The sequence below is a fragment of the Hyperolius riggenbachi genome, chromosome 1 (assembly GCF_040937935.1).
Source record: "Hyperolius riggenbachi isolate aHypRig1 chromosome 1, aHypRig1.pri, whole genome shotgun sequence".
Classification (NCBI taxonomy): Eukaryota; Metazoa; Chordata; class Amphibia; order Anura; family Hyperoliidae; genus Hyperolius; species Hyperolius riggenbachi.
The window spans coordinates 239,327,288-239,354,059 of NC_090646.1; the positions used below are offsets into that span (position 1 = coordinate 239,327,288).

Here is a 26,772-nt window from a genome sequence, read left to right on the forward strand (position 1 = left end):
CCGTACAGTGTTCTTTCACTCATGCTGCCTGCAGGACTGAGATTGATTCTTTCTGACAGGTGACGCTAATGGTGCAAGTGTATGCACCTTTGGTTGTAGTGTCTACTCATTAACCATTTTCGTCTTTTGGACGTGACTTTCACGCCCAAAAAGCTGTTGGTCTGCTGCTGTGAGCATTCGCGCGCGATCGTGCATGCACTGGCGTGCTCCCGTGCCGCCCCCCCCCCCCCCCCCCGGTAGCACGGAGATCAATGAATGGGAACATTCTTCTTTTTAGAGGCTGCGGTCTTTCTAAAAAAAATAAATACAAAACACGTCCTCCTTGTAGTTCCTGTAAGCAAGCGTGCTCACTCACAGGATACAAAAACAAAAAAATCACTGTAGCCATCTTGTGGCCAAATAGTAAAACTACATGTACATACATTTTTATTACAAAAAGACATAGTAAATTACATTTAAAATTAACTGTTTACCTCCCACACCCAAAAAATAGCCAGATAACATTTTTAACTAAAAATAAAAAATAAAAAATACAATAACATAAAAAAAACATAAATAGTTACCTAAGGGTCTGAACTTTTTTTTTTTAATATGCATGTGAAGAAGGTATACAACTAATATTTTTTATTTATTTAATTATAAGCTTGTAAATAGTGATGGACGCAAAACTAAAAAAAAGCACCTTTATTTCCAAATAAAATATTGGCGTCATACATTGTGATAGGGACATAATTTAAATGGTGTAATAACTGGGACAAATGAGCAAATAAAATACGTGGGTTTTAATTATGGTAGCATGTATTATTTTAAAGCTATAATGTCTGAAAACTGAGAAATAATTATTTTTTTCCATTTTTTTTCTTAATATTCATGTTAAAATGCATTTAGAAAAAAGTTATTCTTAGCAAAATGTACCACCCAAAAAAAGCCTAATTGGTGGCGGAAAAAGCAATATATAGATCAATTCATTGTGATAAGTAGTGATAAAGTTATTGGCAAATGAATGGGAGGTGAAAATTTCTCGGATACATAAGGTGAAAAACTACTGAAGGCTGAAGTGGTTAAGCTTCATACATTAGTTAGACAGATCTCGGGCAAGGTGACCAATTTGAAGCCATTTCATCCAAAAATCTAGTGTGTACAAGTGTCCCCAAGGGATGCCGACTCTTTAAGCAACTACAATAGTCAACCACATTTTTTCATCAGTACCCCTTAAATCTTGTTTGAATCTTCAACCAATCTAATAGTCTATGGCCACCTTAAAGGACTTACGAGGCCAATACTTCAGAAAAAAAATTAAAAAAGTTATCTACCTGTGTCAGCTTGTCAGGCACGGAGGACGCCGTCCGCGCCCTCCATGCCGTTCCGCCGGGTCCCCGCTGCTCCATAGCCCCCCGAACGGTCCCCGACCGCGCGGCCTGGGTCGGGCTCTCCAGCCTGTATTGGCCTCATAAGTCCTTTAAAGAGAACCCGTACTGAGTAAAAATATTTAAAATAAACACATGAGGTAACTTCAAATGAACATTACATAGTTACCTTGCCATCAGTTCCTTTCAGAAGCTCACCATTTTCTTCTGACAATAATCCCTTCCAGTTCTGACAATATTTTGTCAGATCTGAAATATATCAGTTGCTGTCAGTAAAATATCAGTTGCTGTCAGTTATAGCTGAGAGGAAAGCTGATGTACCAGGTAATGTCCATGTTTCCCTGTGGCTCAAAAGGGCGATGTTACAGTTTAACTGTGTGCTGACCAGGAAGCTGTTATAGGTAATGGCCATTTTCAAAATGGAGGACGGAGAATTCCCTTGATCACAGTGAACAAACAGGACGCGGGACAGGAGAAAGACATTGAGGAGTAGACTACATGGAAGGTAAGTATGACTTGTGTATGCTTATTTTAATTTTCAGTTCAGGTTTTCTTTAGGATTTTGGAAAGGATTAGTCTGGGAGCTCCGCTAAAGGACATTTAGTGACATGACTATGTACATTTTAAAGCACTACAAAAGAGGCCAATACTTTTAAATATCTAATTATCACTAAGGGTATGTTCCCACAATGCACATTACATGAATGATAGCATTAGTTATAATTGCAAAACAACACGCTACAATAGGTGCATTTACACGACGTGTTGCCTCCAGGGTGTGTCAGATCTTGTCACAGCAATGTGAGCTGGGCTGTGTACTATTGGACACCACGCATGTTAGTTACACTCGCATTACAAATAAATGGGAAGTGGCACCATGCATTGTGACACGCACCTTACCGAATAAGTCTGTTTTTTTAAATGCAATGTCCATCATGTGCATTGTAAGGCCTCTGCATTGTTTTTTTTTTTTGCGGATCGGGCTGTACGGATCTGCCATCTCGATCCAAAAAAACGGTCGGTTTTTACATCCAGTGTGCTTGAAATAGTCAGTTTTCATTGGTTCCTATTTTGTTGCAAGACCTTCCATTTCACTGAGCAAAATGGTCAAAAAAATTTGGGCCTGTTGCATTTTTTGTCTGTTTAACAGAATGGAAACCGGAACTGTACTACTGGATCCGCAGCTAAAAGCTAATGTGAACCGGGCCTAACATATTCAGTGTGAAATTAGCCCAAGTGTCATTTTGAGGACTCTCAATAGAGACATCATACACTTGCAGCATATAGTTTGCTCTTGATGAAAACAGTTTTTTTATTCTGTGTTTTACATACAACATTGGCAGCACCCCAAAAGCATTTTTACTTAAAAGACATGTCAGTAAAATAAATGAATTAACCCTCCTGGCGGTCTAATAAATTCCGCCAGGAGGCAGCGCAGCAGTTTTTTTTTTGTTTGTCTTTTTAAATCATGTAGCGAGCCCAGGGCTCGCTACATGATAGCCGCTGCTCAGCGGCATCCCCCCGCCCGCTTCAATCAGGAAATCCAGTTCAAAGAACGGGATTTCCTGGAGGGCTACCCCCGTCGCCATGGCGACGGGGCGGGATGACGTCACCGACGTCATGACGTCATTGGGAGTCCCGATCCACCCCTCAGCGTTGCCTGGCACTGATTGGCCAGGCAGCACACGGGGTCTGGGGGGGGGGGGGCGGCGCGGCGCGACGGATAGCGGCGATCGAGCGCGTGGCGGTAACGATCGGTGTGCTGACGCAGCTAGCAAAAATTAAGCAAATCGGCCCAGCAGGGCCTGAGAAGACCTCCTGTGCGGCTTACCCCGAACTACGTTCGGGGTTACCGCCAGGAAGGTTAAAGTGATATAAAACCCTGACATAATATTCAATAAAAACATGTTTTCCTACTTTTTATATGCCATACGGTTATCATATTTGCATTTGTGCATAAGTATTATTATTCATTTAGAAATTATGCGTTCCCAAAAGTACAGTTTTTTTGCTTTGTGATCTGACTGTGCATTTTATTCATAACTGGTTTTATTCAGTATGTATTGAAGACAGAAATGCTTTGAGTTTCTGTCTGTGTCCAGGAGCTTCTCCACAGCCAGAGAATGTGTCACATTCCTCACTTGATACATTTAAGTAAACACAAGATAACATTATCTACACTTCGATGTGTCCAGATTTCTCTGCACTGAACTTTCCAGCCCTGTGTGTAACCCTTCGTATGCTGATCTAGTGAAAAAAAAAATGCTGGTTGTATATAATATGCTGTAAATATTTTTTTAGAGCAAAGAAGAAATGCTGGGTTTTATTCCACTTTAAGGACATGGACGATAATTAAGGACAACGGGAGATAAAATTACAGTCAAAACTGTGCCCTAGTTTTTTAGAATATGAATGAATAATAATAAATAAGAACAATTAGAAGTAGTAGTAATCACAAACAGTCAAAAAATATAAAAATTGTTGACAGCGTCATTAATGTACTTAAAAACAACTGTTCGGCCCAGTACTTATAGGGCTTGATTCACTAACCGGGGCTAAGTGTTAGCTCGTTTTTCTTGATAAAAAAAAAAGATTCTTTTTCATTCGATTTGATCGTTTTGGTTGAAAAAAAATGGAAAAGCAAACGTTTTTATAGTACCGTGTATGGGTGCCATAAGATGAGCAAGGTTTATGGTCTTTGCCTTTTTTTAGTGATAAGTAATCAGAGCTTTACTTACTGAGTCAGGCAGTCATTATTATGGATTTAATTAGCACCAGAATCTTCCGTGGCGCTGTACTCAGTGGCTCGTAAGTCGCAGAACCTGGTTTATGTCTTTAGGCAGTTTCTTTGTGTTCCATCTCTTTTTATTAATGTTGCTATATGAATTGCATTATATTTTTCTTATATCAAGTTAGTTAACATCCAACCTGTCTTGTCTTCCCACTAAAATATTCACAGCTTTTTTTAAATTAATATTTATTTTCTTTAGAAACCTATGACTGCTTATTACTCAAAGTGGTTTATTTTAATATACTTAGATGGTGAGCACAGGAATCTGCCGGAGTGATGATCACGCAATCCATGGGTCCTTACCAGGGGTGGAGTTTCCTGTTATTGTTGGCCATGAAGGAGCTGGAATAATTGAAAGTGTTGGGACTGGCGTAACTGACCTAAAACCAGGTATTTTAAACTGCAGAAGGAAAAGAATTACTAGTAGAATTATTTAAAATCACACAAAAAAACACACCTGGTACACACCTAGACTTGGTAAAGCGTTATAAAGACAGCAAAAAAGCAGGGTCCCATGGTAACTCATTTGATTTACAATGAGATTATAGAGCAGCGCAAAAGCATAAACAAGAATTGCCGCAAACATGGTGTGAGCGAAAGACAAATAGTATTGCCCTGGTGCAAATGTCATAGATTCCTGGTAATGTGTGCCCTCTGTACTAAAACCCCGGCTTTTAACTTAGCTGTAGGGATAACAGTTGTGCCTGTATGAGTGAATCTGTGAATGCATTTGTTTGAACATTTGCATGCGGGAGTGCGAAGGGTTAATAGATTTTTGCTGTTTTCTAGCCACACCCCCTTCAGCACCTCCCTTTCCTTAATAACTTATATAATGTCCTAACTAGAGGCGATGTGCCTGGATATATGTATTTTTTTCTTGTTACTGACCCCTGTGGCTAGGGTCTGATTCTGTGCACTCCCTCCTTCCCCTGTATGTGTTTGTCAGCATGCACACAGCTTATGCTGGTGTATGTGCATGGTGCACATGGATACATAATGTTAGCTCCCTTGTGCGATTGGTAAGATGCACTATCTGTCCCAGGAGAGGACGTCAGGATGTGTGCTCCTAATCCATTGATAGGTTTGATGCAATGAATGTGTTTGCATGTCTACACTATGCATGTTACAGGGCCAGAGTTAGGACACCTATGTTTACCTGGGTACTTCTGCGCAGTATAGGTGACTAAGCATAAGAATGCATTCTTCTGTGAACTAAAACCCCGGCTTTTAACTTAGCTGTAGGGAAAACAGATGTGCCTGTATGAGTGAATCTGTGAATGCATTTGTTTGAACATTTGCATGCGAGAGTGCAAAGGGTTAATAGATTTTCCCTCTGTAGTAATGGTGTCACTGACGTGATAGGTCACAAAAAAGGTTATATCTTCAGACAACTGTTTGTGACCTGCCCCTATACAAACCGCGTACTGGTTCTAAATAACTGGATGTCATAAAATAATATTGCACCACAAGTGGCTGTAGGTTCAGAATGGTCAATGGGTGAAGAAAGGAGCATATTGTACGCTTGCTCGTTCCTGGTCACCTGACGGGTGACGTCTGTGTTCCACACTGCGGTACATCCCTCCATCTCCCCGTCTCTCCACAATAGAGGCCCGCACTCTCTTCCTGATTTTACCAGTTGTCGATCACTCGGCTACTGTCTTGTCTCTGAGGGGAGACCCCAGTGTGGGTGTGGCAGGAGCTCTGTACATGAACCCTGTGCTGGCCAAACAGAAGACAGGAATGACCTCTGAGTACCTCAGGTTGCCTGTGGAATCCTCACAGGCTGCTGACTGACCTGGGGAGGAGCTCTGCATCCAATCCTTTTCTCCCATTAGTCTCAGGTTTATTTCAATCACTAACTGATTAATGTAACTCCTGGATGTGCCTCCCGGCACCTCTCACCACATTAATTTACTGGTTGAACTCGATGGACGTATGTCTTTTTTCAACCAAAATAACTATGTAACTATGTAATGGGCAGCCAGAAGATCAGACACGGCCAGACTTAAGCTGGGACCCAAGTGTGGCCCTGTTCACCGGACCCCAGATTCACTTTGGCCCCATACAGCAGTCCTCCTGTGAAGCCCTGAAGGTGGCCTGCATCCATGTCTCTTGTTTTGCAAGGTATTGATTTCTCTCACCTTGTCTTATATGGTCTTACCTCTCTGTAAGAACAGAAGAGTATTTTGAAACAAATTCCGTATTTCATTGCTACAGCCCAGTAGTGACCAATATTGGTTAACCGTGTTTTAGAAATAACTCTCTCCACACAGCAGTGTTGCCAACTCATCCCTTTAATTACTGACACATCTAAGTTATACAGGTTCTGGGGCTACTTACACATAATCAGTGCCTTACCTGCATCTACCTAGCCACGAAACCTGTGTAATTCATATGTGTCAGTAATTAAAGGGATGAGTTGGCAACACTGCCACACAGTAGCTGTAAAAACTGTGACCTGAGCACCTGAATAAAAAACGTTTCTGGCGGTGTCAACCGAGTGAACAGCAATGGATGACGGGAGATGTAAACTGAGATGATGATAGCTACAAATATGTATACTCACAGAAGCCTAATGCTCAAGTTGAAAATCAATTGACCAGTGAATTAGGGTTTTCATTAGGCATTTCATTATCAACTCTGTCAGCTGGTAAAGTATGTGTGACGCAGGATGATTTTTAAGCCCCCCCTCCCCCCCCCACACACTTCAGCCCCCCCCCTCCCCTTCCCCCCCCCCCCCCACACACACACACACACACACACTTCAGGTTTGCTTTTAAAAAATGTAAGTGTTAAAATCTGAGTGAAAAATTCCATTAACACTGCGAACATTTGCTTCTCTGTAGGAGACAAAGTCATTCCACTTGCCCTTCCTCAGTGTGGGAAATGCAGTTCTTGTTCAAATCCACACAGCAATTTTTGCCTTAAATCACAGTGAGTACTCAAGACAATGTATTTCCAGTTGCTATATGACTTTTTCGCAACAAGCATAAATTAAATTAAAACATTAATATCTTGAAATAACAATTAAAGCCCAACACCATGAAAACATTATTCGTTTTTAATATTGTAGGAAGAGTTTAAAAGCATGTGTGACGCTCTGCGGTTCCCGAGAAAACCGCTTATGCGTCATGTGAGCGATAAATGCAAGTTTCTTTGCAAAAACAACCAAAATGACTTTTTGGGGGGGTTTAAATCCACTTTTTTCTCTGCACCCTGGCTCTTTGGTAGCTTCTAATTACAAAACCCCTCACCTATGTGTGAAAGCGGTTCCCAAGCACCCCCTGAGAAGTTTATGGCTCATCCATCAGATGAAGTCAGATATCTGCTCGACATTGTCACGGATGGTTGCGGGGACGCAGGCGCGTCCTGGCACCGCCCGTGAAGTAAAGAACGATCGCACTCGATTCCTGCATCGATTGCGCTTCAGACAGTATCCCTCAGCTAAGACAGATTCCCCAGCTGTTCCTAAGCTACAGTGACAGCCTGGGGGGAAGCTGTTAATTAGCTGGGACATATTCCCTGTGGAAGGCACAATTTCCCTTTTGGCTCTGGGAACCAGGTGACACTTAGCTGATCTCATGGAGATGTTAATTAACAAACCAGGAGTCTTTTCAGAGCCAAGGAAGCTAATCCCAGCAGGGGGCAGACTTAGCGGAACCATTCAGCCAGGATAGGGAAACATAGAGTTATGATCTTTATGCATGTTTTAGAAGTACCATACATCGGAGAAAGGTGAAAGTTATATCATTCTGCTGGTCCGGAGCTTGTGAGTGTTTTGATATTAAATTTGGGCCCCTAGCCTAACCAGAACGCTGGGAATTCCACCGTTTTGTAACCGGGCATGCAAACATGCCCAAGTTTGATATCATATTAATCGGTAGGTTCTGGGGATCGAGAATATGTAATTATTATCTGTGTGCCGGCCGCGCAGGTCGGCCTAGGGAACCTGTCAGGATTATGAGTTTGCTAAAGCCCTGCCCAGGTGTGATTACCATAGTCCGGCCTAGGGGGCCGACTCTGGAAGCCCGCCTCTGAGCTCATCTCCATTAAAAGTGAATGAGCTGCCTGAGAAGATCTTCCTCCCTTTACCATCTTCATGACAATCTGCTGCCAGCCAGAGGACATAGGGCTGGTGGCCATTTTGCTGACCCATCTGAACAAAGAACTCTAAGAACTTGAAACCGTTTGCTTGAACTTGATTGGAAACCAGAACTCTGATTTTTCCCACAAACAGGACATCTTTCCAGGAACTAAGTATTTTTCTCCCTTCTTTTATTTTTCATACTGGCTATTACTGTTTTCATAATTGTTGATTTTCATAATTGTCTGTGTATATTAATTATTTATATTGCGTGAATAAACGACTTTCCCCAAGTCATTCACTGTTTCGCTACCCTGCTTATCAGCACACACAGAACTGATCCCGGGTCTCTGAAGATACGCTGCTGTTTGTTTGTTGTTGGCTAGACAGAATATCGTGTGTTTAACCGTTTTATTCGCAGGATTAGTCAGTCAGTTAGTGGGCCCCACGGTCCCATAGTAACCGCGGTGGTGGCAGTTTACTCTGAACCAGTAGGGACGTTGTAATTACCCGTGTCTCACAGGCTCCCTTCTGAGTTGTCTGCGGCTAATTCTTAACGGTTCCTGCGCATGGACTGCGACCAGAGTTCGCACGATCTGTGCGCTGGCACCGTTTAGAAGGCTAAGTGCGGTCAGCCACTGAGGGCTCCTGTGACAGACATGAATTGTAAAACCCAAGCTTCTGGGAGAATGGTGTCCGTATTTTTGACACCTTCACCCAGGGCAGCCAAAAAATACTACCTCAGAGTTCCTTACATGAATAGAGCAGCCAGAGAGCTAGCCGCAGGAGGTACTGCTAACATCTTGCAGAAGCCACTTAGAGGCAACAGCTGGCTTTCTCACTGACCAGTTAGGAAACCTATCTGTGAACTCACAAATATGAAATCCATCTTTTGTCATAAATATGACTTTCCAAATGGGCATCGGCCGTTAGAACTCGCTTATTATGAAATTCAGAACAAACCACACGATTGGATGTTTCTGAATTCACGGTAAGCCCTGCCAAAGCACAGATATGCATTTTGGGGCCACAATTCACTCCAAACCAATCAAGTTTGATATCTATGTTCTTGATAAATTCTGACAAACCTAAAAATGTTATTAGATTCAACATAACCTGTATGGTTTGGGAGATAGAATACCTATCATGATTCAGATATATTCCTGTGTCCATGAGAGGGGCGGGCATATCTCATGTTCCAAAGAGGTGTGTGATCCACACCCCCCAACTCCTCCTTGCTGGAGTGGGGGCTATAACTAGACAGAGCCCAGAAAGCTCTGCGTCCAGAAGTCCTTCACCTTTAATCTGAGGTCGAATTAACATCAATCGACCAGCCCGCCAGGACACGGGCCAAAATCTCCATCTTATTATTTCTCACGAAGGCCTCTGGCCGCATGGCAACGGCCATCTTGGACTTTCCGCCAAAGACTTGCGATTGCCGCATGGACTACCAATAACGGTATTTGAACTGTAAATTAAGACATTCTGCTTCTTTTCATCTCTATTCTCTTTCTATCGAACCAATCTGTTCTGCCGGACAAGTATATCTATCTGTGGGCTACATTAAAGGGACTCCGAGCAGTGCAGAAACTATGGAAATATGCACATCATTTTAAAGCTCTCTTTCTCCTCTTTCCAATGATATATAAACCGCCACCCTAGGCCTTTTAGTTTTCGCTATTTTCGCGATTGAAATTGCCGCGGCCGCGATTTCGATCGCGAAAATAGAGAAAACTAAAAGGCGTAGGGCAACGATGTAGGTGTCGTCAGAAAGAGGAGAAAGAGAGCTTTAAAATGACATCCATCAAGCCATAGTTATATTGTATTACACAGGGCGACTTTTTGTCAAAGTCAGCAGCTGCATTCAGCAGAATGGAGCTGCTGACACTGGGGAAAGTGTCGTCCTGTGTAATACAATATAACTATGGCTTGATGGATATCATTTTAAAGCTCTCTTTCTCCTCTTTCTAACGACACCTAAATCGTTGCCCTACACCTTTTAGTTTTCTCTATTTTCGCGATCGAAATCGCGGTCGCGGCAATTTCAATCGCGAAAATAGCGAAAACTAAAAGACGTAGGGTGGTGGTTTATATATCATTGGAAAGAGGAGAAAGAGAGCTTTAAAATGATATGCATCTTTCCATAGTTTCTGCACTGCTCGGAGTCCCTTTAAGCTGTGTGTATGTAGTATTAGAATAAAACGAACGATTTTATCGTTCAGTCTTATGTCTGTTCTGGTCATCTGATTGCTGCTATAACGAATCTGCCCTCTGAAGAGTCAGTCATACTACCGCATTGTTTTATTATTTGCTTATAAATTGTTGATTTGCTAGCTAGGTTGTAAATAACCGTTTCTTCCTTCTAGGATTAGCTAGTACCCAATTTCCTGTGCGAAATCAATAACTGTAGTTTCTCGATTGGATACAATCGAGATTGCATCATATAGGGACCCAGTAACCTTTCTTTAAACGTCACATTGGTCACAGTCTTTAAGCCTTCGGAAGTGACTAATGCCCGAACGGTGACTGGAGCATGTCGAACGTAATTGGGCTGGCTACCATATTATGATAGCGGGAGTCTCTCTCCTCCCTACAGAACACGAGAGAGTGGTGGCAGTGAATTTACCCGATTTCCAGCGCAAAATCGATATTTTTTAGTTTACCGATTGTATACACAATCTGGATTGTACATGTATGGGCACCTACAACCAATCTTAACCGGTTACTACGCACACAGTGAATTTGCCTTCAGCAGTCTCTAGTGCATGAGACCTGCATGGCAACAGTGGCCTAGTAATACAGGATTGGTGAGGGATTACATATTACATATTGTCGGCAGCTGCGTGATCAGTCTTTATTGTCAGTCTGCTCACCGCACTTCCTGCGTATGCTAACAGGAGCAGATTAGACGTAATTGGCACGCTCTGTCGCATTAACCTTCTCCCTCTGACGACCCAGCAACCGGTCTTTGTCGCCCGTCTGTTCACCGTACTTCCTGCGTACGCTACTGGGAGCAGATTTGACGGGATCATGGGGCTGGATTGTCACAGCATGTATGAGGTTTTTTATTGTTATATGTGTCTTCTTTTGCCTTCCCTCTGTCTGCCTTTATGGCTTTAACATGACCCCTTGCAGTCCCCGATAATAAATAAGACACAAAGACTACTGGTAAGTTTTACAGGAGATTTCAAATATCCCCACTCTACCAAGAAGGTTTACTTATTTCTGCCGCGGTCCAGAATGTAGCTTCTTACTGTGAATACAGGAGAGAAAATTCAGATGTTAGAACAGAAGTATTATGCCATGTTATCCAAAGCTAAATAATATATTTTTCTGAAGAAAAGATTTAAGAGAAATCTCAAAAGTGTTACATTTTGGTAAAAACTGTGAATATATTCAATGTCACACTGATGTCACATTGTTAGTGTTTATATTTTTTTTAAACAGAATTCAAATTTTGCCTTAAAGTTTGAGATGCTGCATTACTGTATGGATAGTTATTTCTTTTAAAGTTGGCATTTGTAAATACCAGAACAAAAATAGATTGTAATTCCCTCATTTTCTCTTTCATTTTAAATAAAGTTTCTATGAATCGCAGAATGTTCTGCCAGACAAGACATCCAGGTTCTCATGTAAGGGGAAGACTCTGTATCACTTTTTTTGGACCAGCACCTTTTCTGAATACATTGTGATGCCTGCTGACACTGTTGCTAAGATTGATGACAAGGCACCCTTGGATAAAGTCTGTCTATTTGGATGTTGTTTTCCCACAGGATATGGAGCTGCTGTTAAAATTGCCAAGGTAAATGTCCTCCTGTATTCATATTTTTGTGCTAGGCATAAGTTTTTGTTCTTGCAGCGGCAAAACATTAGCATCAACCTTTACCTCCTTGTTATATCGAGCTCCAGCTCAAATTTCTATCGTAGGCTGTGACTCGCTATTTTTATGTTTTGCAAACTGACCGCCAAAAAGAACCACAGAATCTACTGTGACTTCAGTGCTGCCCCAGGCCACAGTAGCATCTTTAATGTGCAGATTACAGCTATATATAAAGTGGGATGCGGAAGTTTGGGCAACCTTGTTAATCGTCATGATTTTCCTGTATAAATTGTTGTTTGTTACGATTAAATATATCATATAGGAGACACACACAGTGATATTTGAGAAGTGAAATTAAGTTTATTGGATTTACAGAAAGTGTGCAATAATTGTTTAAACAAAATTAGACAGGTGCATAAATTTGTGCACCACAAAAAAAATCTGCTGATACTGAGTGGAATCCATGTGTCCCTCAACTTTTCAAGATTTCCAGTCCCTGCACTGGCCACACAGCCCCCCAGCATGATGGAACCACCACCATAATTTACTGTAGGTAGCAGGCGTTTTTCTTGGAATGCTGTGTTGTTTTTCCTCCATGCATAACGCCCCTTGTTATGCCCAAATAACTCAATTTTAGTTAAATCAGTCTACAGCACCTTATTCCAAAATAAAGTTGGTCTTTGGTGCTGGTCTGGGGGCTGACTCTGACTGTTCTGATCATTCGTCGCTTCTATCTATCCAAGATTTTTCTTGGTCTGCCACTTCGAGCCTTAAGTTGAACTGAGCCTGTGGTCCTCAATTTCCTCAATATGTTCCTAACTGTGGAAGCAGGGAGCTGAAATCTCTGAGACAGCTTTCTGTATCCTTCCCCTAAACAATGATAGTGAATAATCTTTGTATTCAGGTCATTTGAGAGTTGAATTTGAGTTAACTTAAGCCAGCCATATCAAACAAAAGAAATACATTTTATTACATTGTTTTATATCTACAGGTAGAACCTGGCACCACTTGTGCGGTATTTGGATTGGGTGGCATTGGGCTGTCGACTATAATTGGATGTAAAGTTTCCGGAGCATCAAAGATTATTGCCATAGATACAAACAGCAGCAAGTTTGAAAAAGCAAAGCAGTTTGGAGCCACAGATTGCATAAATCCTAAGGACCACAGCAAACCAATCCAGGAGGTGATAAAAGAAATGACAGGAGATGGGGTACATTATTCCTTTGAATGCGTTGGCAATATAAATGTTATGGTAAGTGCACTGCACTTGTAAGCATGATTGGTCTAGAAGTTTAAAGTTCAACTCCAAGATTGAAACCTTAGTAAGATTTCCTTTTCAATTTACTTATTCTTTTTGGTGATATTTTCATATCTTATCAATAAAATGCCTTTGAAGCCATCAGCAAGCAAGAAAATAGTCAAAATAATTTCGACCAGGGCTGTGGAGTTGGTACAAAAATCATCCAACTCTTCAAGTTATTGAAACCACTGACTCTGACTCCAGGTACCCAAAATGTCTCCAACTCCTCAACTCCGACTCCATAGTCCTGATTTTGATAGTACTTTTTCACCTACGTTTTGGTGCTTTTTCATTTGCAGAGTGCTGAAAAGTTATTTTAAACAGAAAATGAAGAATTATCTCCTAGTAGAAAACTTGAGAAAAAGTGAATTGAACAAGGGCACACTAATATCATGTTCATTAAGAACCCACCTATTATATTTCCATGGGCGGTGTGACTGTTCTACAACCACGTTACAAATGACCATGGCACAGTTGGCTACAGGTGACAACTGCCATATATAAGAAGTTGACTGAAAACCAATGTCATATATCGAAGACTGAGCAATCCATGCCATTGCCTGTTTTTTTTTTCCCCATTTAAATACATTTATGTGCTTCTGGTCACTTAATTCTCCACACATTTCACAAGAGTTGGATTGTGTTTCAACTGTAAGTGAGTAAGTGTTTTCGGCTGTAATCGGCTGTAATCTTGCATGCGGTTTGAACAACACTGAGCTATGTGTTAAGGAGTGGCTCACACACAACTAGGTAGGAAGACACTAATACAAATATATCATTACTAGCAAAGGCCCCACCTCCACTATTGGGCTAGTGTTGCTGGCCCCCCAACTATCCCTTCTTCAATACATTAGTAAGATAGTTATTTTGATTGAAAGTTACATCTGTCCATAATGTTCAACCAGAAGGAAAAAAATGGGGTTGGTTGATGGCTGTACCGATCATCTCAAATTTCCATGATGATACTGACATCCCCATCTTATGCACAGCTTTACTTTCAGTATGACCACCAGAATAGAATCACAATTGTCACATGTGCAAAGCTTTGCAGCTCTCTTACATGCTGACTGCTCGTTTCCACCATAGCGAATCCGCATGCGGCGCCGACATGCAGATTCGCTTGGTACATTGAAGTGGCCGGGGCTGTTTCCATATGTACGGCGTGCGGGAGCGATTTGGCGGCGGGCCAAATCTGCACGACGGGACCCACAGAATTCGCCTGCGTCGGGAATCCATGCGAATCGCCGCTAATGTATTTAATAGGAAAAACGCATGCGTTTTTACCCGCGATTCGCGTGCGATTTCGCACTTTTTTCAATGTTATTTTGCCCTGGCAGAGTCATGGTTAATTTCGCATGGCACCCTGGCATGCGAAATCGCACGCGAAATCGCGGGTAAAAACGCATGCGGAAACGCATCCGCATGCGTTTTTACAAGCGTCGGGATGCCTGCGAAATCGCGTCGCAACAGTGGAAACGGGCCCTAGACTAACTTCATTTTTAACATACCTATAATTATCCATTGACATCTGTTCTGCTATTAAACTTTTTAACACCTATTTCAAATTTATTTTTCCATTTAATTTTTTTCTATGTTACTGAGCTAGAAAGCAGCCCTAGAGTGTACCCACCCCGCATATGGGACCAGCGTGATCACAGGCGTGGCCTCCCATGATGAAAGGATTACATTTGACCCTCTTCTGCTCCTCACAGGACGTACGTGGAAAAGCGGTTTATATGGAGGTAAAATCTACTAAAAAAGGAAGAAACTTTTTCAAATTCTATTTTGTATATTTCTGTTTACATCTAGCGTCTCTCAGGTTCAGACGGTTAAGCAGGCCTTTGATTATGTGGGAACAGCCATGTCCTTTGTCCATCCATATGATGCTAAGCCAGTCTTTGCTCCAATGCAAAGGCTGGAATATGAAAATGTGGCTCTGTGTGTGAGTGGTGTTGGTGGGGAAGCATGGCAATTGTCACTCTGTGGTTGTTCTCCTATATGACGAAGGACTGACAACAGCATGGCCTAGTACAACTTTCTGCATGCTTGCTAATACAAAATGATCCCTGCAAGGAAAGAAGATCTAATGCTAAGAAGGCGTTTTTGCTGATTTGGCTGGATTTCCACTTTAAAACTGATATTCAGACAACAGGGGATTAATTAAAACTACACATAAATATGATACATGCATTCAATAGGTTAGTCATATGCCACATTAAAAACACAATTTGATGAAACATAGCAAATTGTTATTCAGGATCCCCGTTTTTATGTTAGCTAGATATTCAGGTTTCAGCTGCAGAAATGTTTCTTCTATGTTTAGTATGATATTAGTATGTAGCCCCCCTGATATTTTACCATGGCAATGATGTAATTTGCCCATCTTCCCTAGACTACTTTGAGTCATCTTCTCCCCTCCAGGCTGCCTGTAAAACATGCTGCTTCTCCCCTCTACCTCCAGGCAAGTGCAATGTGGGCAAATAGCTTCAGGAGGATTCTGAAGCTGTTTGCTATATTTGTAAGTTTGAAGGCGGGAGATGGATTGTGGACTGCCTGCTGGGGGGGGGGGGGGGGGGGATAGGTGGCAGATCTCGTGGGCTCGGCGGTTTCTAAAGTAACTTGTGAGTCGAAAAAGTGTGGGCATCCCTGGCCTAAAGTATCCATTCAGTATATTCACTTAGTTTACTCTTCCACTACAGGGATTTGTTAAGATTAGATGATAAAGATTGGACCGTTAATAGCCATCAAGATTGATCATTTACCTTGCACCATTGGCAAATAGACAAGGGGCTTGATTCACTAACCGGCGCTAGGCCGGTTAGTGAGCACTAATGCTTTGCAGGCGCAAAGCAGGGCGTTAGGTGGTTTGTGCCCACACACTGAGTAAATCACTGCTCAGTGCGCACCCAGTGGGTAAAAGTGCACGGTGCAACGGTAACGCATTGATGCGCCGTTTCGGGGCACCCGATGCACTGTTTACGTCACACCGGATGCGACTTTACAGGGCAGCGGGTGCAACGTTCTCGTTGCACCGCGCACTATTACCCGCAATGCACGCGCACTGAGCGGGGCTGCACGTGAAGTAGCTTTGCGCGCAAAGCTACTTAGGGGGCACAAAGTGGCTTTTCACACCAGCGCTAACACTTAGCGCCGGTTAGTGAATCAAGCCCAAAATGTCAGCAGTCCTATATTGATCACCAACACCGATGCAATACAAGTCAACTGTCTGGTTTTGCTTGAGCAAAAAATGGGTATTCACAGTTAATGCACAGTGGATATGTTGATCAACTATCAATTGGTTATGTTAAAGTTTATAGATAAAATGTAATAGATTTTAGTTAGATCTGATATTTATATTGCATATAATGTCTAATCTATTAAAAGTATTGTATAGGGCATATTTACCTGTAGGATGCAAATCTGAATGCCTTGAAGTATGCGTTAATATGTCTGAGGGGTCATTCACACTTATAATTGTAATTTCTGCATGTGAATTCCTGCATGCACAAACCTCCATTTTGTGATTTTTGGACTTTTATTCCTTTGACTTTTCAAGTATCATTTTACTATTTTTGTTTTCATTTATATGCAAAACTTAATTCCTGATTTTTCTGTGAGTGTAAAATGAAGTTAAATTACATGAAAGGGTATCTGATTAACTTCAAAATTGCACACACTTTTTCATGCAAAACACATTTTTCTGCATTTCCAATGACTTGCATTTGTACACGCACACAAAAAAGGAGACCTGCCTCCTGAATTTAAAATGCATAAAAATCACAAAATGCAAATAGCATACAAATGACCAAATATTTGATAACATTAAAATACATTACATGTGTAGTGATCGTGATTGGAGATGGCCCGAACCTCCGATTTTCAGTTCGCGAACTTCCGCAAAAGTTTGGTTCGCGCAAACTTTCGCGAACCGCAATAGACTTCAATGGGGAGACCACAGGTAATAGCTGGGGAATCAGGGATCGATTCCGGTCCGGAATGGGAGCCTGAGAACTGGCTACCACCACCACACATCCAAGTAAGGACCTATTTGCTGTATAAGTAATGTACCTGCCCTGACCGTGCTTTGCAGACCAGGCATCTGTGGTCAGATAGACCCTTGACCCAACGCTGTGTACCAGAGATGAAACCACTTGCCTTTTATGAGAATCTGTTATGGAGGGCAAGTCTGCCATTCATTCAACTGTATGAAACTTTCAATGGTACTTTCTCAGTAGCATGATGACCACGGGTAGTGTCCGAGGAATCCTGGTTCGATTCCGGTCCGGAGTGGGAGCCTAAGAAACGGCTACCACCACCACACATCCAAGGAAGGCAGCAGGCATGCTGTGGGCAAAGGAGCAGGAACGGCTACCACCACACATCCAAGGAAGGCAGCAGGCATGGCATGCACGTCCCGAGGAAGTGACCAAAAATAACAATATAGGAGGAATTTATAGGCCCTGCTGTATATGAGATGAATCAACTTTAAATCCTTTAACGAGAATCTGTTATGGAGGGCAAGTCTGCCATACACTGACTGCCAGGTATAATACAATGTGCAGTCAAAGATGCAGTGAAAGGTATGCCGTGACTGCAAACAGCTCTTTGTATAGTGACGGCCGTGCTGGACAGGTGCGCACCATGACGAGTGCAGGTGATGGCGGCTTTCCAGCCCATATGGTTGCTGGGCTGAGGTAGCTGAATGACAGAACAGTGACTGTCCAGCTGATCAAATTTGGTCTGTCCACAATGAAGCAACGACCTTATTATCTTATCTGTGCCCCCCCCCCCCACCCGAGACACTCATATAGCCATCGGTCATTGCTTCATTGTGATACACAAGCCCCTTCACCGCAGCAAGGTAATGATCACGAAGGGCAATTGGCACATGTACATGCCTTTTGTTTTGTTGTTGCAGCCGCAGTGCAGCCAGAAAAATTAGGCAGACATGTACACGCACCAGAAAAATTATTATAGCGGCCGCTGCTAACAGCGGCCTTAAAAATTCAGGAATCCACCTGGAGTCCTGGACCCTGTTTGTGGTGGCGGAGAAGGCAGTCAAGCGGCCTGCGGGCAGAAGTGCTGTGTGGGGAGCGACTTAGTCTTGGGGCAGGCAGTCACACGGCGTGCAGGCAGAGATGCTGTGTGTGGGGACTGACTTAGTCTTCGGGCAGGCCTGAGTGTGCTTTGCAGACCAGGCATCCGTGGTCAGATGGACCCTTGACCCAACGCTATGTGCCAGAGATGTCAGCACTTGCCTTTCAACATCACGGTACAGTTTAGGTATCGCCTTTTTTGAGAAAAAATTGCAGCCTGGTATCTTCCACTGCGGTGTGTGGCTTTGCTTTTGTGTGCTGCTTTTCCTCAGGTGGTCATCCCATTGCGGTTTGTGCTTTGTAGTCATGTGCCTTCGTAAGGTAGTTGTCCCTATGCGGGTCTTGGTCTTTCCACTGCTCAATTTTCGGTGGCAGAGGGTACAGATGGCACATAAAAAAATGTCCACACCGCTGAGACCTGGGGTGATGGCACTTTGGTGGTGGCGGCCGACTGAGTGTTAAGTGGGGTGCCAGAATCAGAGCAGGAGGAGGAGGATATGTCACGCTTCCATGTGGAAGCTGAGAAAGATGAGGTGTTCTGTGTTAAATAGTCAACTACGTCCTGACAATATTGGGGGTTGATGGCACGTGCCTTCTTCTGAACACTGTACTTTGGACGAGGGCCGCACGAAATCATGACAGCGCAACCTCGAACAGACCACCCAGGTGGCCTGCCTCTGCCTTTTGTTTTGTCCATATTGGGGGGGATGAAGTGAATGGTATGCACTGACTTGACTAATACAATGTGCAGTCAGTCACACAGGTGCAGTTAAAGAGAATCTGTATTGTTAAAATCACACAAAAGTAAACATACCAGTGTGTTAGGGGACATCTCCTATTACCCTCTGTCACAATTTCGCCGCTCCTCGCCGCATTAAAAGTGGTTAAAAACAGTTTTAAAAAGTTTGTTTATAAAAAAACAAAATGGCCACCAAAACAGGAAGTAAGTTGATTGTACAGTATGTCCACACATAGAAAATACATCCATACACAAGCAGGCTGTATACAGCTTTCCTTTTGAATCTCAAGAGATCATTTGTGTGTTTCTTTCCCCCTGCAGCTATCTTCCACTGAAGTGTCAGGCTGTTTCTTCCTGCAGAGTGCAGACAGCTCTGCCTGTATGTAATTCCTCAGTATGTGAAAGCCCAGCCAGCTCAGAGGAGGATTTACAGCTTGTAAAAGATGTAAAGAAGAGAGAAGATGCTCTAATCTAAATAATACACAGGCAGTGTGTGTCAGGAACCGGCCCGCGGCACGCCTGCGTATACGGTTCCCGACTGCGGGTTTGACCAGACTGAGAGGGGAAGCAGCCTTAGTCAAGCTAAAACAAGGCTGGGACCCCTCAGAACACCTCTCACTGCCACCACTAGCGGTTCGCTAGACACTTCCACTCTGCTGTCGAGTCTTCAGCGCGCACTCCGCGTTTTCGTATTTGGGTCAGCTTTGCGCTTAGGCCAAATACGGGAACGCCACGCACCCACACACACACACAGTTGCAATCTTACACTGTCGTGAAGCAAAGACCCACTAACAGTCGTTCCGAACGATACTGTTAGCCACTCTGCTGTCGCTACCTGCACTGGCGTTGTTCGTACGTTGGGTCAGCTGCGCGCTTAGGCCAACGTATGACAAACGCCCCCACACACAATGCAATTACAATTTCATACGGTAGTGTTGCTCAAGCGTACAATTAGGCATGAACTTATACACGGTTACACTTCAGTCTCTTCTAGGCTATGAGTGTTAGTTTAGTACAGCAGAAGTCAAGCTTATTAAATAATAATTTAATATTCCAGAAAAACATAGAACAGTGCAGAACTTAATATATACACAAAGATTACAAAAAACAAAGTAAAAATAGTTACAAGATAAAAGTTACAAAGATAACACACACGGATATTTGCGTAAAAATAAACGGGGGAAAAAAGAACGTTACCAGCTTAGGTTAGAACGTTGTTTGACGGGAGGACGCCGTTTCGACCAGGAGTCGCGATCCTCCCTAGCTATTCGCTACCTCCGAGAGAAGATACCGGTGGCTGTCCTGGGCCAGCTTAAATAGTCCGAAGTGTCCCCTGGGGCATTTAATGTCCAGCCCCCAGGAACTAATGCAGTTTCCCCGTTTGTGACATCACCGAACGCTTGTCATAATCTTTCTTGTGATATGCAAACTTCAAAGGGGGTTCCTGTTTTAGCTTTTTGAAGTTTGGCAGGATACAATCTCACCCATTGAACTCTGCAGACATCAAAAAGCTTCCTCCACATTATTTCCTTGGTTAAAGTGTATTTTAGCACATCCATGAAAAGATTGAATTTTGGTTACAGGTAGCAGTTTGCCTGTAATCCTGTTTACACTTACAGATTTCAAAGCAATTCCACTTCCGTTTTTAAAGTCTGTAGAAATTTCCAACCCCTTCCATGTAAATTTCCAACCTTCAGGTGTCCGCTTCCCATCCCCAACACTCTGGCAGGCTTGCTTTGTATGATGGGACAATGGCTGATTCCAGTTCAAAAGCCATGCCGACCAGCCTATTCTTCCTCAATTGGCCGCTAATTAGCAGTACACACAGTTTCCCCGGCTGGACAATGAGGGCAGAGGTAATGTACATTTACATGCAGACTTACATTATCCTTCAGATTACTCTGGCCAGGTGACCAATTACTACCAAGCACAATACACATCTGAGGTTTTACCCAGTAGACAGAAAAAAGACAAACATATGTTCTGTTATTATCCTTAACATTATCAGCACTCCAATATATCACCACACCTCCCCTCTTTAGAATGGGGCAAGGCAGATGATCTTCCCAGATTATCCTGCCTGCGCCTACATTGCTGGTTCTGCTTGACGGGACAACCCGTCTGCATTCCCATGATTGCTCCCCTTCCTATGTTGAATGGTGAAGCTATATTGTTGGAGAACCAAGCTCCATCTCAGCAATTTTCCATTGTCACCAGAAACCCGATGTAACCAACTAAGAGGGTTGTGGTCGGTGACGACCGTGAATACGCGACCATAGAGGTAGTGCTGCAGCTTTTGTAGGGCCCATACAATTGCCAAGCACTCTTTCTCTATGGTGGCGTAGGCTACCTCCCGGGGTAGCAGCTTCCGACTTAAATACAGAATCGGATGTTCTTCCCCAGTCTGGTTTACCTGGCTTAACACAGCACCCAGGCCAAAGGCTGAGGCGTCCATCTGGACCACAAACCGTCGGCTGAAGTCTGGCGCTTGCAACACGGGAGGGCTGGCTAGGGCCCTCTTCAGAGCTGTGAATGACTGTTCACATTCTGGCGTCCAGAGAATCTGCTTGGGCAGCTTCTTTTTGGTGAGATCTGTCAATGGCTTGGCGAGGGCACTGTAGTTGGGGACAAACTTTCTATAGTACCCAGCCGTTCCTAAGAAGGACTGAATCTGTTTCTTCGTTTGGGGGGTGGGCCAGGACACAATGGCATCTACCTTCCCTGTATCTGGACGAAGCTCTCCCCCCCCCACCACATGTCCCAGGTACTGTACCTGTTTCATGCCGATCTGACACTTGCTAGGCTTGACTGTTAGTCCTGCTGCAGTGATGCGCCCCAAAACCTGTGACAGCTGCGCTAAGTGGTCGTTCCAGTTGGTGCTAAACATGGCGATGTCATCCAGGTAGGCGACAGCGCAGTGTTCCAAACCTTCCAGGAGACCATTTACAACCCGTTGGAAGGTGGCCGGGGCGTTTTTCATTCCAAACGGCATTACATTAAATTCAAACAGACCTGAGGGGGTGATAAAGGCAGACCTCTCCCGTGCCTCAGCTGTTAGAGGGACCTGCCAGTATCCCCGACTCAAATCCACGATTGTTAGATATTGCGCGCCAGCTAGCTTATCTAACAATTCGTCGACCCTCGGGATTGGGTAAGCATCTGACGCAGTTATCAAATTTAGTTTTCGATAATCTACACAGAACCGAGTGGTCTGGTCCCGTTTGGGTACTAGCACTACAGGTGATGCCCATGCGCTGTGCGACCGTTGGATCACCCCTAGCGACAGCATTTCCTCAATCTCCTTGCTGATGTGGGCCTGAACCTCAGGGGAGACTCTATAGGCTGACTGTCTAACTGGCTTGTTATTTCCGGTGTCAACATGGTGTACAGCCAGGCTGGTCAGACCAGGGCGGGCTGTAAAGGTACCACGGTAAAGGGTCAGCACATCAGATAGCCCAGCCTGCTGCTCTGCTGTCAACTCCGGATTGATCTGCACCTCGGTAACAGAGACGGTTTCCTGGGTGGAGGCCAGGATGTCAACCAGGGCCTCTGCTTCACCGTCCGGTAGCAAACTGCAGACAGGGAGAGCGCAAGCGGTTCTAGCATGATGTTCCTTTAACATATTTACATGGTATGTTTTCAGCTGCTTACCTTGGTCATCCAGCGCGACCACATAGGTCACCTCACTAATCTTCCTATGTATGGTATAGGGCCCATCCCAAGCGGCCTGCAGCTTATTCTGTCGCATCGGGTTTAGGACCCATACCTTGCGACCTACCTCATAAACTCTCTCCCTAGCCCCGTGGTCATACCACTGCTTCTGGGTGGCCTAAGCTTGAGACAGATTCTCTCGCACTAACCCCACCAGGGTGTCCATCTTTTCCCGGAACTTTAGAACGTATTCCACTATGGAGACCCCGGGACCCATATCCTGCCCCTCCCAGACCTCTCGAATGAGATCGAGGGGTCTGCGTACCCTCCTCCCATATAAGAGCTCAAAGGGTGAGAACCCGGTGGATGCCTGGGGCACCTCACGATAAGCAAACAGTAAGTGGGGCAGGTATCGCTCCCAGTCTCTCCCTTGCGATTCAACAAACACCCTTAGCATCTGTTTCAGAGTACCATTGAACCGCTCACATAACCCATTTGTCTGGGGGTGGTAAGGGCTGGCCATGATGTGTTCTACCTGCATTTGTTTACAGAGGCATTCCATGAGGCGCGACATGAATTGCGGGCCATGATCGGTGAGCATTTCACGGGGAATACCGACCCGTGAGAAAATGCGCACCAATGCGTCCACAACCTTGTCTGCCCGTATGGAGCTCAGGGCTACAGCTTCAGGGTAGCGAGTGGCATAATCGACCACCGTAAGAATGAAACGTTTCCCTGTGCTGCTGGGTATTGCTAGAGGCCCAATTATGTCCACAGCAACCCTTTGGAAGGGCTCCTCTATGATGGGCAAGGGCCTCAGTGGGGCTTTGTCTGTGTCACCTGCTTTGCCGACCCGCTGACATGCGACACAAGACCGGCAAAAATCGGCAATATCTGTCCCCATGTGGGGCCAATAAAAATTGTGTGCAAGCCGGGATTTGGTCTTGCGGATCCCCAAGTGACCAGCCAGGGGCACCTCATGTGCTATTCTTAATAGCTGCTCCCTGTACCTGTGGGGCACAATCAACTGCCTGTCTGCCTCCTCCACTCCAGACAGCTCAGAGGGAGTAACCTCTCTGTACAGTCTGCCGTGCTCCCAGTACACCCTCACTTTGTCGCACCTCCACCGGTGCCCTGTCCGCCAGACCCCTGAGCTCTTCCAGGCTGCTATCAAGTCGCACAGCCTCGGAGAACTCAGCGCTGTCGGCCACAGGCACCAGGGAGGTGGCAAACTGAGAGGCCTCTGGGTCCTCAGAGCCAGGCTCTGAAGTGGAAGAGCCCGACCCAGTGACAACAGCCCCTTCAGTGGACAATTCGTCTGCTGCAGCCCGGTGAGCACTTCGGGTCACCACTGCAGCTGACGGAGCGTTCACAGTACACATGTCATTATGCAACACATCACATATTACATCAACATTATCTGCATTCACGGTAACAACGTGTCCCCCTCCAGGCCTGGGCACTGGAGACTCACTAGGGCTGGCTCCTAGTACACAGTCCGTAGCCCCTGGGGCCTCACCAGCACTCCCCGCTTGCACAGCATTATCACACAGTACCTTGCAAGAGTCCGGAACTTCTGCGGGGGATGCAGGCTCCATGGGGTGTGGAGTAGGCTCATACCGGGCCACTAACCGTCCCAGGTCAGTACCCAACAAAACGTTTGTGGGGATGGCATCCGTTACCCCCACTTCTTTCATTCCGCTGCCGGCCCCCCAATCCAGGTGGACCAAGGCGGTGGGTATGGCGGGGGTGACACCCCCAACTCCTTTGACAGCCATAGTCTTGCCAGGAATGTACTCCTCAGGGTTCACAAGCTGGGGGTGCACTAGAGTCACCTCTGCTCCAGTGTCTCTTAGACCGGTGGTAACCGTATCCCCAACCGTGACAGGTTGCAGATTCTCTGCATAGCTACCTGCATTCCTGGTGGCACACAACGCATTTCGGGCCCCGCCAGAGTTTGGGGCTTCCTTCTTCTTTTCTGGGCACGTAGCACTGATGTGACCCGGTTTGTTACAGGCTAAACATCTCCGAGTGTCAACGGTGGCTGTTCTACCTCCAGGCGGCTGCGGGACTTGGCTTCGCTGGGTGCTCAGAGGAGAAGGTCTCGCAGTCTTTTCTCCCTTCCAGCTGGGTGCCGTAGTCCTCCGAAAATCAGATGCTCGATTGGACGTGTAGGCATCAGCGACTTTCGCGGCCTCATCCACGGTCTTCGGCTCTCGGTCCCGTACAAACTGCCGGACCTCAACAGGACAAGTGTGGAGGAACTGGTCTTTTATTATCAGTTCCTGCAGGGCATCAAAGGTCTCAACCGCCAGTCCTTTTACCCACTGCTGGAAGGCAGTGCGCAGGTTGCACGCGTGATCCAGGTAACTGTCATTAGGACCTCGCTGCACTGTCCTGAAACGTTTTCGATACACCTCTGGCGTGAGGTGGTATCGTGCAATGATGGCTTTCTTAATTGCCTCAAAGTCTGTTTCTTCCTCCTGGGGGAGACTCACAAACGCCTCCAGGGCCTTGCCTCTCAGCCCTGGTGTGAGGTATCTTGCCCACTGCTCACGGGGCACCCCATACTGCCGACAAGTCCTTTCAAACCCCTGTAGGAAAGTGTCTATGTCAGAGTCCTTGTCCATAGCGGGGAACTTATCCAGGGGGATTCTGTGGACTCGCTCACCTTCGCGTTCTGCGGGTCCAGCAGACCGGTTCTGCTGCTGAAGTTTAGCCAGCTCCAGCTGGTGTTGCCGTTCAGCTCTTCCCTCCTCTGCCCGGAGTCTGTCCCTCTCGGCCTGGCGTCTTTCACTCTCGGCCTGGCGTCTTTCACTGTCGGCCTGGCGTCGCCGTTCAGCTCTTCCCTCCTCTGCCTGTCGGTGCAGTAGGATCAGCTTTAGGCGCAGTTCAGGATCAGCCAAGTTCAGTAGCTGTAGATCAGCTTCCAGAGATGGCATCTCCCTGCTTGGTGGATCGTCCAGGACATCGTCTCCACTCGCATTCTGTGGCGGGAGCGATTCCTCCTCTGGCGTGTCGTGAGCTGCATCCGCTGACGTTGAAGCACGGGCTCGCTCTGCCTCATCATACTCCTCGAGCGCACGAACTAACTGCTCCTTAGTCTGGCCGCTCACCGTCTCGATGCCTTTGTGCTCACACAGGTTGAGTAGTATCTCTTTGTTTTGCCTTGCATAGCTGGATGCTTTCTGAGCCATCGTGTTGCAAAAAATAAAAAGGGGGGAGGGGAAAGCAAACACCAAGTGTGTATCTTTGAACAAAAAAAAAAACGTATATAGATTCTGCACTGAGTAGACTTCTGTAGGCTAGTTGCTTCTAGCAAGCTTCCAGCCTTTAGTACTCAGAATAGCGAGCTAAACTGCGTACTAATGTACTAAACGATGCCACCACTGCCAGCCAATTATGTCAGGAACCGGCCCGCGGCACGTCTGCGTATACGGTTCCCGACTGCGGGTTTGACCAGACTGAGAGGGGAAGCAGCCTTAGTCAAGCTAAAACAAGGCTGGGACCCCTCAGAACACCTCTCACTGCCACCACTAGCGGTTCGCTAGACACTTCCACTCTGCTGTCGAGTCCTCAGCGCGCACTCCGCGTTTTCGTATTTGGGTCAGCTTTGCGCTTAGGCCAAATACGGGAACGCCACGCACCCACACACACACACAGTTGCAATCTTACACTGTCGTGAAGCAAAGACCCACTAACAGTCGTTCCGAACGATACTGTTAGCCACTCTGCTGTCGCTACCCGCACTGGCGTTGTTCGTACGTTGGGTCAGCTGCGCGCTTAGGCCAACGTATGACAAACGCCCCCACACACAATGCAATTACAATTTCATACGGTAGTGTTGCTCAAGCGTACAATTAGGCATGAACTTATACACGGTTACACTTCAGTCTCTTCTAGGCTATGAGTGTTAGTTTAGTA

The 26,772-nt window shown here is 45.1% G+C and overlaps 1 protein-coding gene across 1 annotated transcript in view; it reads left to right on the plus strand.

The window, feature by feature from the left end:
* Positions 1–26,772, plus strand: part of LOC137504054 (alcohol dehydrogenase 1-like) — an 80,406-nt gene that overhangs the window by 22,678 nt on the left and 30,956 nt on the right. The window contains exons 3-7 of the mRNA XM_068231981.1: positions 4,407–4,548; positions 7,005–7,092; positions 11,825–12,044; positions 13,054–13,314; positions 14,969–15,104. Of these exons, the coding sequence (XP_068088082.1) occupies positions 4,407–4,548; positions 7,005–7,092; positions 11,825–12,044; positions 13,054–13,314; positions 14,969–15,104 (847 nt within the window). The remainder of the gene's footprint in view (positions 1–4,406; positions 4,549–7,004; positions 7,093–11,824; positions 12,045–13,053; positions 13,315–14,968; positions 15,105–26,772) is intronic.